The following is a 12,474-nucleotide window of genomic DNA, read 5'->3' on the forward strand; positions in this document are numbered from 1 at the left end:
GGTAATTTATTGCGTTCAATGATCATATCAAGTTGATGTATGCTTAGAAAGCATTTTCCGTCCAATGCCTCACAAAACTTCAGCAATGATATATGTCACCGGTTCTAGATTCCCTTACGAGCCAGTTAAAAAAATGGTTCGAAACACACACGCCTATAGATAAGAAGGACGAAATGGTAAAAGCCGTTCTGACAGAAAATGTCCGCAAGGTGCGTGCGCTACTGCGGCGTGACAAGAAGGTATGTTTGAAGCATACATTCAACATAACATCTACCAATTTAATTAGTTTGCGTTGTTTTAATATTTAGCATGTACTGAAATCACAGTGTTTTACCTTAAATTAATGCAAAGAGCTTATTAAAACGGGATACAATAATATCTATGGTGGTTTAAGATTTCATTTGAACCACTTAATATTAACTTACTATGTTTACGTAATGAAACATTGTAATGCGAACAAAGGTGACTTCAACTTGAACAACATGTGCATTTTAAAATTTTCAACACTAAAGGTGTTAAATGTTTTTTGTTTCATAATGTGCATACATATGCGTTTATTTCAGGATAAAGAAATGTTCGGTATTGACGAAGAAGGGTTCTTATTTGTTTTGGATAGCACTGGCAAACGGTATGTATTTTGACGTACTGGCATTTTCGCTCATCAAAGTGCCCACGTCTATTAAGTGTATGGTTGTTGTGTACACAACACTACCGCGTCTATTTCGTTATACGTCGTTAGACGTTGGTCGTCCACCAACATTTCATTTAAACTGCATCTGCTTATTAATCGCTGGACTCACTTTCATGAAACATCATTGTAATTAATGCTCGTTGGATGACACTGATGCAAAAGTTGTGTTCAAATATTTCCTATAATGTAGACAGAGGGCTGATTATAGACGTCTGGCGCTACCCTGTGTGTGCATTTGTGAAACCGTCACCAATGAAGTAGGAGCTATAAAATGTACTTGGCTCAATCGATAGAGTACTAAAGAGATCAAAAGGGATCAAGCCATTTTAAAGCAACATAGTGAACGGCAAATAATATAATATAATTAAAAATAATGTCATTGCATCTTAATTGATTACTTTGACAATTTGGGGCTTTTTAACCGACGGATAGTTTTACCCAACGCACCTTCAAGCCAACACTGTACGAGTTAAACATTCTAATAAATAAAAACCAATATAAGAATCAAACATTTACTTTCTCGTGTAGTTTTCTGTTCAGTTTTGCAGTTAAAAACAGCTATAAACGCTACTAAATTGGAAATCCTTAATAACAAGAATGTTAACAAACAACTGATATTTGTTTACGTTCGCATTAACATTCATTACAGAAGAAAAATCAGTTCTTATATAAAAAAGTATATTAGTATCATTGTTGTCCTTTTTTAACATAATATTCGTAAAACTTGCAAATTATAATTAAGATATTTACAAAGTTCACATTTGAGCTAATTTGTGTCGTAATTTTTTTGTTTCGGTGGCTCACGAAATATATATAGTTGTGTACCATTCATTACTTCACATACTATTTTCAAACACTTACTTCCATGCAATGCAATTTTGGATTGTTAATGCTATAATAATTTTTTTCTTTATTAAATTATTTCGAAGCACAAAGGTCGATACAATGTGGTATCCAAGTTTTATTAATGAGAGGTATCTCATCAATAAGATCAAAATTTAAAATCGATCCTTTGTCCTTTTAAGTGCATGATATTTGTGTATTAGTAGACATAAATGATCGATGTATAAAGGCTTGACATATTTTCGATTGTATTATGCGACCATGTTCTTTTGATTACGAATACTTTCAAAAATTAATGTTTTACATGTTTGCGTCATTTTAATCAGTGACAGCGTATTGTACCAAATAACAAACGGCAAGGGCACACTTTTTGAATGTAGTGTTGGAGTTTGCATATACCTAAACAAGAAGACGTTCTATAACAAAATTGTTTCATATTTGTTTATTTTCAATAGTTTAGTGTAGAGAAAGTATGGTATGGCTTTAATAGCAGCAGAAGAATGTTTTATTTACACAACCGCTAGTTTGTGTTTAATGAAAGTGACCAATTGCCGAAACAGTACTGGCCACTACATATTACACGACATAAACCAAACTAATCCTTAGACTACAGGCAATGCCTGGGAAAGGCCAATGTATAGCATTGGATGTTTAAACCGATTCAATGACGCGTCTAATTTCACTCTATAATTTATCACTATCAAAACTTAAACTATGAAATAAGAATTAATGTATACAGTTTCTGAAGACTGAAAACTCATTCATTTGAAGAAATGTACGGATACATTCCGCTATATCCACACAGCCCGGTCAGATGTTCAAGTATAAACTATGAATATATGAATGATCTAACTATATGAACGTGAATGGTTGAGAAGGTCTTCAACACGTTTCAACTAAAATAATACAACTCATCTCTACTGCTATTAGCTTAGGAAGACTGAAACATTCTAATGTGTAAAGCAAGTTTTGCTATCTCTATATACACGTCTAACCGCCATTCAATATTTGGATTACAGAAGAAGCTGTAACAATGGTCGTGCGGAAAATAACGGTCAATTTACCAGTTCACAATTAAATGTCAAATATAACGCTTTGTCTGCAGAATAAAACATTAATATATATATATATATATATATATATATATATATATATATATATATATATATATATATATATATATATATAATGTGGCCATGCGGAGATTACATTACACTTGCAAGGACATGTTCTTTAATGCCGAGGTAAAATACTCATGAAGAGATCGAGCCCAACTGTTATACGCGTATTATATTTTTACTTCACGTATAATGTTGTAGCTCCAAAGCTTCTTAAAGTACGCGCGTATCCGTGTTACAATAGAAAAGTGTTTGTTTGCCCGTGTGTTACAATACGATACAAACAAGATTTAACGAGAAATTCTGTATATACGACTCTGTGAAATAAAATTAAGCTGTGTAGATTTATAAGAAAACTTTGCATTAACTTAAAGTATTTGTTAAAGTAAATATAACGCGGCAGCCTTGGCCAATTTATTGGAATACTCGTTTTGATGACCTCAAGTGTTGTTTTAGGACGTTTAATGTTGTTGGTGGTTCCATTTCCTCGCCCATTGAGGTTGGCGACATCGTGATGATTTGCAGCAACGAACACACATTGAAGGATCTTCAAAACGGACTGTGGAGAACTGGCATGGAGCGGGTGCGTTTGCCGAATATCCTTAAGTTTTGTTTAGTTTATGTCTACGCCATTAAAACAAACCTATCATTTTAAAAGTGTAATTTTTCCGATGTCTTAGAGTACCCAACATCCGGTGCTTTTGAAAACAATTAATATTGTGGGCATTGTCGGATACTCGTTTCTCTCCAAAATATAATGATATCCATATCTTTATTTATGCGAGATTATGTTTACTTATGTTAAAATTTCATGCAATATTTCTTAATATTAAATCATAATATAATTATGTAACAAACGTACCTATTCGTGTACATTAAAAAGGTACGTTATTATTGGTTTCTGAAATAAGTTGGCACAAATGCTGATAATCTTAAGACGATTTGTTACGAGCAAAAATAGGTTGTTCACTTCAATGTCAATGTGATAGCGGACAAACAAAACTGTACGGATATGTTTTACATGGCTATATTAATGGTGTATGTTCATGTCTGATCTGTAACTTGACACACACAAACACAAACATTAATCATACAAAGTCGAAGTGTCGCGGGCTCATTTTTCCGAGTGCCTAAGTCACAGTCACCAATTAAAGTATGTACTTATTTCCGTTTTTGGCCATTTAGTTTATTGAGAATGATGACATTCTACAAATATGAATTGTTGCGTACGAGAACCGGGTCGCTCAATTTTTAGATAATACAATTGGCACATGGGCTTGGTGCATATTCATCAAATGAATATAACAAGTGTGTATCATGTGCCATACCATATATGTGTTTGTGTGGTTCTATTTTATATCCGCAATGTCAAATCACATCCAGCAATGTGTCGCGTGCAACGACCATGTTTCTTGTCTCTCAAGGAATATTTAAATTTTCGCAAAGTCAATTTTTATTGATCGTAGATGTTATTATGTAAATTAAAGGATTGTGTCTGATGGGATTACGAAATACATTGCGACATATATCCGATTTTCGTAACGTGTAATATTGACAAAGAAAATGTTAAGTTGTATACATTAATTTTTTTCAGATTTCTTTCTGCGGCAAGCGAGTTAAAAAAAAGCTCCAAACATTAAATCGCAGAACAACATTTTAAAAACCTGTATGCCTAAAGATTAAACTGTGCAACAAAGTCCTCGCATTTATCAATGTTGTTAAATTTCCTTCAGACACTCGGTAAAATTGGTACAGTACTGGAAGTGCACAAAAATATTGAGATGCGGATCAAAGTATGCGGTGTTGAATGGTGGTACAGACCACAAGTCATTGGTTTGGTTTCTCTAGGTAAGGAGCGCATTTAGTATTATGCATGTTGGTATTGTATTAAAAAGAGAAACAAATGGTATCGACGCTCACAACGTATGGTGATTATGTTTACTTGATCCCATAAGAATCATGCACGTTTTGGCATCGTCCATTCTAAATCACATTTTTATAAACGCATTTAAACCTCAATGATCTGGAGAATAGTGTTGCTCAGAATGATGATGAATAAACTAGCGCGTAGCTCTCTTTAATATTGTTAGCATTCAATTGTATAACATGTTTAAATTTCAGCTGAGTGGACATACATGATACGGATATAATGTATATCGACACGTTAGAATACAACATCGGATCTCTTGTAAATGCAACATGATGTCATCAAAAATTATACAAAAATAATGCATTTAAATATCATTTGCTAAACTATAAAGGCATATGTGTAAAGAATTATTATAAAACTAAACATGCTAAAATGCGTTTTTACTCTATTTTTGAAAATACCTGCAATGTTTTGACAATATGACACTATTTAAGGGAAGATAGAAAACACTTAATACGATACATAATTTACTTGAACGAGCGTATTGTTTTCTTTTACATGTTTAAAGTGTTTATATATTATATTGAGGAGATAACTGTCAAGCCAATGGTCAATGTTACCACTTCAATGTCCACAGAATAATGACAGTTTGGGCTAGCTTGTTTGGAATAACATTAATTTATCCACGCTTCATATCAATACTACTTTAAGAAGAGTGTGAACTGCATTTCATTAAATGCAAGGGTCAAATGTCGATAATATTTGGCATTTGTGTAGATTTAAATTTTCAACTGTATAAACTAGCCCGTCAATTTGTGTATCATTCATATGAAACATGTTGATTTTCTATTTTGCCAGAAAAACATTAATCGTACTTATGAGCGTTATAACCTGTTTTCCGTGTTATACCATACTCACAAATATCTTTAAATTAAATGTTTATTAATCGTTTTAAATAGACAAAATACGAAACAATAATTATCATATTATACGATTGCTTAATTCAACTCGTCCAAACATTAATAAAATCACGACAATCACAGCTTCATTTGCGAATGGAACATATTACTGAACTATAAACAATTATATATAGCATTATATCTTCAGCAAAATTTTGAATTTATGATCGTTTGTTAAAAAAAAACTAGTTAATGAGTTCTGACTTATCTTCTATGACTGCCAAAAGAAATTCGTAGAATGTTTTTAAACAAGATATAACTTTCTTCGTCAATAGCTATAGTGAAGAAGTTTAAAAGTGTTTAAAGTTTGACCGAGCAGAACTTATCATTTCAGAGCGTTTGACTGGCCGCCTCGAGGTAGAGTTACGAACCTATCAGCCAGAAAATCATGAAACAATGATCAATGCCGTGCTGACACGGGATGTCATAAGCGTGGGTAAAGAACTAAGCAGTTCTCTTAAGGTAATACATATTGATGAAAGTACCAAATAAGTTGGTATCTTAAAGCGAAAATTTCACTTAATGTCGAACCCTAAACTGGCTGACACTGCTTTTCTGTGCCAACTAAAGCAAAGCTACTTAATCATGTAATGTACCTTAACGCTAATGGCTGCAACAATAATTGATAGATCTATAACAGTTGTATAACACTAGTAGTATGCGTTGTACGTATTGTATACAATGATTCACACATATTATATATATTGTTTTTTTCAAGTTATAGAAAATATTTGTGTATATGAAAAGTCAAGAGGATTACATATTTTGAAGAAATTCAAATTGACATGTGTAGTTTATTTGTATTACATACCGACAACAACAAACTATTTGTGGTGTTGTAACTGTTGGTGAACAAGAAGCATTTTATTCTCGATGTTATTTTAATTCAGCCAAACAAATTATCGTACATACGTCTCTTTATAAGTAAAGCTACAGTAATGTAGAGATACCGTGTGAGTAAGAGGTCTAAAATTAAATAAACGGCATCGTTAATTAATCTTAATGTACACCCTAACCGCGTAACGTACGATATGTTTGCGTTAGTAGACTTGAAAATATAGCTAACTAATTTATTAGACAATGTGTACCCTAACTAAATAAGTCATACTAATTAGACGATTTCTTGTGTGTAAGAAAAACGTTATTGTCTCAGAGGTCAATATCAAACTTGACAGCATATTGCAATATTTTCAGACAAATTTCGAGAGCAGTCTCTTTCGCAATATGTAATGCGTAACGCACCTATTTGTATACGTTATCGCTCAAAAGTATAACTGACTTTCATTGATGTGATTTGTTTCGGAATATGGTTGGCCCACTAGTAAAGCCAAATCATTTTCGACTAATGCACAAGCAACAATTAAAAATCACTTTTCAAAAGATATATCACGCATCTACAAACATGATTGTCAGTAGAAAGATGCTAGTTATCTAGTTCCGTGTAAAGAAAATGTACTAACATCGATTCTTAGTTACACTGATTAACATTTGTTTCATACATGAAATATCAATGTCAATCTAATGACAATTGTGTTTTGCATCATCAAAACAACTAATGTCAAATCAATGCCTTCGAAATCGATGTCCAGTGTAGCCAAGTTTACATTGCTGTAACTTTAAATCAAATATTATTGTCAAGTGAATTGATCGTCAAAATCAATTTTAAAATTTTGTGAACACGGGGCCAAGCCATATAACACATAGTCCCATTCGCAATTAAATAACGCAATAATGCATTTGATTACGTGATATTATTTCTTAATTACCAACACACATACATTTCATTTAGGATGATTTTAATGTGTATTGCTTCTGATGCATTTAATGTGTAATCACATTACCCTTTCATACAAACAATAAACAATTTTATTCTAGGCACAGGGTGTGTTCGGCCTCGACGAAGGTGACATATTTGGTATCGATGTAAGCGGACAAAGGTACTCTCTATACGAAATTTCGAACGTTGCATTGTATACACAACATGCGTTATAATATTCCTACAATTCATTTTTGTCGTCACTTTTACCATCATCTCAAGCATAACTATCAATATACTGCTAAAACTTTGTACTTCTACCCCATACAATAACTAGGTATACAGATATGCATGTGGTTAATCCCATAATATTTTACATATGCATACGCTAACACATACGATAAATAAAAATATGTGGCCACATAACTTAAGATGAACGCTTAATAAGTATAACATAGTATCCATTGATCCGGCAGCAAGGGGATAAACATGTTGTTTTGTATTGATCTGGCTTCGCAAATATGAGCCCTAACCTTATTAACCATTGCCAATTTCTGTAAGAAAATGTGTGTGTACCATGATAATACACACCTTTAGGCTGGGCTATATGAAGCAATATGTTCCATCATTTTGCCAATCTGTCGGTATCTCCATCTGTCCCGAAACTTGCTCTGACTTTAAAGTCCCAATAAATGTAAGGATTGATAAATTATTTTGCACACCTGTTATCTGATAAATATGGTGTATTTCAAACAGGATCATCGTGGCGTTATTTCAATTTATGTTTACATACCATTTCGGTTAAAGGTAAAAATTAATCACGCTATTGTCAAAATAGCGCTTGCTAGCTCTTTATCCTGGCCGTGCATGAACACAATTTAGGACACATGTTAAGACGAAGTTAAAACCAGATTGCTATCTATACGGAGAGTGTTCAGCAATTAAAAATGTCCTTTTACTGAATACATCACAATTCGAGTTTTGATTAATAAACATAATAATTTATTAATAATAAATGGTTTACCGTTGAAAATTGGTATAAAGGCACACCATCAATGTCGTTGGAACTCCTGTTATTCCAACCTTCAAAAAAGGAGAACTGGTGCAGATCTGTCATGACCCAACTAGGCTACAAAATTTTCAAGGCAATCTTTGGCATAAAGGAATGGAGAAGGTGAGTTGTTCTCATTGTGTCGGTAGTCAGCAAACACTTGTGTACTATAATGTTTAGTAAATCCGCACCAGTATGCATGTGCCAATTTTATGTGTTCAAAATACTAACTTATCATAGATCCGCACTTGAAAATGTATATGGTTGTCCAACTCCTAAGCACCATGCATTTGAAGACCGGGCTATGATTATATAGAACAGTTGGTCTGTATCAATACATAATTATATAGCTATATCCCGATAGTGTAACACATTCTTTATGACGAGTTCCAATTTTGCATAAATATACATATGCCAAATTGTCAATAAATCAATCTTTTTTGTATGCAGAATACAGAGCAACCAAGTACATATTATTTAGTTAAAGTTCATGTTTAATTACTTTTGAATGATATTTGCGCAAAGTATGTTATAGAAAAGTTCTTTGAATATGTCATTTTTGTGTTTAAAGTGTGATTTAGAATATATCAGAGTTATTGCTCAATACACGTATAGGAAAATCGAACTAAATGGTTTCGTATGTGTGTATGGATGCGTTTGTATGGTTGTTTGTGTTTGTATAAAAGGTTTTGATAATGTAGGAGTATGTGGGTCACATCTTAGAACTTTTTACAGAGGACCAATGTCCACACATATCAACGACATCTATAAAGTGTTTTTCCGAAAGATAATTAAGGCTCATCTACTTTTTAAAGGTTCTTTTATACTTCAAGCCAAATAAGAGTTTCACTGAAGATATCAATTATCATCCTTGTTCCAAATTTTGCAATTGTGTTATTTTCTATTTGCAGACAGTCGATAAAATCGGTTTTGTACATAGTGTTGAAACGAATAATGATCTTCTTATTGGTGAATGGACATGGAGATACAGGCCATATGCTGTTAAAAAAGTATCACTTGGTAAGTATTAAACCGATAGTTCACAAATTTAAAACTATGTATAAATGCAAATATTAAGTGTAAAATACATGAATTACTTCTTAAAAGATCTTGTTATAATGAACTAACTGTTAAGACATTTTTAAACAATGTTCGTCTTTCAACGCCTTTAATTTGCTCATAAATGTATTTTTGTTCCCATTATCTCGTTCGTTGTCATTTTCCCAACGCTCAGACAATCCATATTATCAACCTCATTTTATTTAACAACTTAAACGATTTCACGACTGTTGTAGATTAAAATCAGATGTTATTCGTATACAATCACACCATAGATACGTATTCAACACGGTAGATAAATGATAACACGTTATCTTATATGAAATAACGAAGAAGAATATAAACAAGGTTTACGCTCCATACCTTTAATTTAAAAAAAGGTATTACAATGAAAGTTTATGTGTGTTTTGCATGCAGATCATGCGAGTGTAGTGTGTGGTCAATATTGCTTATTTCACTGTATTTACTAATTAGAGTAGACAAATAGTGTCTGCTCAATAACTTGCGTTTCGATGGAAGTATATTACTCAAATCATATCGGCAGGTAGCTTACATGTCGACCTAAATTGGAATTGTATTTAAATAATTAGTTCACTGTTGCATAACAAAGACAATGGGTTTATGCTCAATCACTTTATAACTTGCAAAATTCGTTGAAGTTTTTATGTTGAGATGCTACGTGTCGGTAGCTCAACTGTATTTCTGGCGTGACATTCAAATTGGAACCACCAGGTCACTGTTACTTCACACCATTTATGCACAATTGTTTGTGTAACTTACCTGTTGACATATCTTGAGATTTCACAATACGTTTTATAACCTGGTTTCGTGGAAGTACCATTTATCGTTTTTTTCTCCATTATTATTGTAACAGAAAACACATTCTTCACAAACCGGTGTAATCCAGATTTTTTAAAGTATTTTACGACATTACGGTCATTTGATACTTGTCAAAACTACGTTAATAAGTTTATTAGTTAAAAAATATTTTAAAATGTTCATTATTTTGTTCGTAATATAATCATGATTTTTTAACAATTATGATGCAGTGATTTTAGACACTTCGTTCACGGCGCTGAATGCAAGGCTTTAAAGGATGTCGTTAAATCGATACTGCCTTCGCTTTATAACTTTTCAAAATTGAGTCTCTAAATAACAAATATATAATCGAAAACTACTAAACATTGTAATGAGCATCTTTTACATATTTTGAAAATGAGAAGGATTAATCACCGTACGTTATATAGTTTGTTGTCATGGGTATGTTTAGAAGAATAGAATTATGAAATTAGATCACATACGCACGTTGCAATATTTAATTAAGCGTGGTGTCAGTAATTAAAACTGTTTTTTCCGTATGAAATTCCGCCCGAATTCGTCACTAGATAAACAGTTCAAATCAAAGGAAGCTTAAACAATGAAAACTATCGAACATGACGAAAACAGGTTTCACGCTCTGTAGTTTAGTTTGCGCTCTGTGTGTCTGTCTGTCTGTCTGTGAGTCTGTGAGTATGTTTGTCACACTTTTCTGGATCCTGCGATAACTTTAAAAGTTCTTAATATTTTTTCATGAAACTTGAAACATGGATAGATGCCAATATGGACATTATGCACGTCATTTCATTTTGTTCCTACGTCAAACATTATGGTTGCTTTGGCAACAAATAGACTAGAAATACTGCTGAAAATGGTGGTTTTCTGGATCCTGCGAGATCTTTAAAAGTTCTTAATATTTTTATGAAACTTACAAATGGATAGATGTCAATATGGACATTGTGCACGTCATTTCTATTTGTTTCTACGTCAAAAGTTGTGGTTCGTATGGCAACCAAAAATAATAATTCTGAAAATGGTGGAATTTCTGACAATGGTGGAACCGGTAGGGGACCATATTGCTTGACAATACCATTGTTTGATATTATTAATCCTTTGATTTGCATCGATATGACAAGACGTCAACCATATGTCGTAATTTTTAACCCACAGTTATTTCACAAACAGAATAGAGCTGATATTTTCTCTAATATTGTAAATAGCATAAATATATTGCAGTATTCGTTCTTAAATAAATAATGAATTTGCAAATGTTCGTTTAAATTACAACGTTTACCACTTCAATTCAGAAAACTTGATAGGCCAGATAAAGAAATGGGTTGAGATGTACATGCTTGGAAGTGCCAGCGACGAAATGTGTAAAGCTGTTTTGGATACTGATGCTGCAAAAGTGAGGGAACTACTGAGCATTGATAGGAATGTAAGCCATATGACTGAATTATACGACTATTGATGTCAAGGTTTCATTGATGTATACGTTCAATCTGCTTAATAGTACAGCCTTTCTGTAATGATCTATTGACAAATAGGCCAGTAAATCAACACGTGATGCAAGCATAATCCAATCGAGTAACTGTAAAGACTTTTACAAACGCACGGCATGCATGGCTATCAATTTATGTCATCTGGTCAGATTATATTAAATAGTTTCAATATGCAATCGTTTAAATGGGATTAGGATAAATTAGTGTCGGTCTCATTCCATGGATTGATCCGTTTGTAAAAACGTTACTCAGACTTCACAGGCATTTTGCACAATTCACATACAACGAGTAACGTTGTTTCCGTGCGAAAGTTTTAAAATAACTTATAATGCGGATAAACCGTTATTTTAAACATTGCTGACGGACACTAGTTTATTTTATACGCAACGATACATAATGCATACCCATTCCATGTCTTGAAATTGTATACACATCTGCTATTCTAACGAATACCGAATGGTAAAATATTAAGTCATAACCTTGATCTGTTTGATTAACATATTACTCCGAGTCATTACTACGGAAGTGAAATGTGGACTTTCATCAAAGGTGTACAGATTAAAATGCTTCATTCTCAATATTGCAGGCACATGGATTTCGTCAAACAATGCACACTAAAAGAATGCGCGTATGGTGAACGTTGGCGTGGTCACTCTTAATCCACAATCTATTTTAATATATTTAAGATAGATAAAACGTTTACTGATATCCGATAATAAATTTACTCAAAATATATTCGATTATAAAAAATATGCAGTTATATACATTGCATAGAAAAGCCAATTATGTATTAAGGAGATCTATGAGTA

At 32.8% G+C, this 12,474-nt stretch overlaps 1 protein-coding gene across 1 annotated transcript in view; it reads left to right on the forward strand.

Moving 5' to 3' along the window:
- The window catches only part of LOC127849670 (uncharacterized), a 150,956-nt gene that overhangs the window by 79,044 nt on the left and 59,438 nt on the right, over positions 1–12,474 (forward strand). Inside the window, exons 17-25 of the mRNA XM_052382417.1 lie at positions 109–239; positions 564–628; positions 3,109–3,235; positions 4,386–4,500; positions 5,816–5,943; positions 7,357–7,418; positions 8,282–8,411; positions 9,200–9,308; positions 11,471–11,601. Coding sequence (XP_052238377.1) covers positions 109–239; positions 564–628; positions 3,109–3,235; positions 4,386–4,500; positions 5,816–5,943; positions 7,357–7,418; positions 8,282–8,411; positions 9,200–9,308; positions 11,471–11,601 — 998 coding nt within the window. The remainder of the gene's footprint in view (positions 1–108; positions 240–563; positions 629–3,108; positions 3,236–4,385; positions 4,501–5,815; positions 5,944–7,356; positions 7,419–8,281; positions 8,412–9,199; positions 9,309–11,470; positions 11,602–12,474) is intronic.

This window comes from Dreissena polymorpha, chromosome 11 (assembly GCF_020536995.1).
Source record: "Dreissena polymorpha isolate Duluth1 chromosome 11, UMN_Dpol_1.0, whole genome shotgun sequence".
Lineage (NCBI taxonomy): Eukaryota > Metazoa > Mollusca > Bivalvia > Myida > Dreissenidae > Dreissena > Dreissena polymorpha.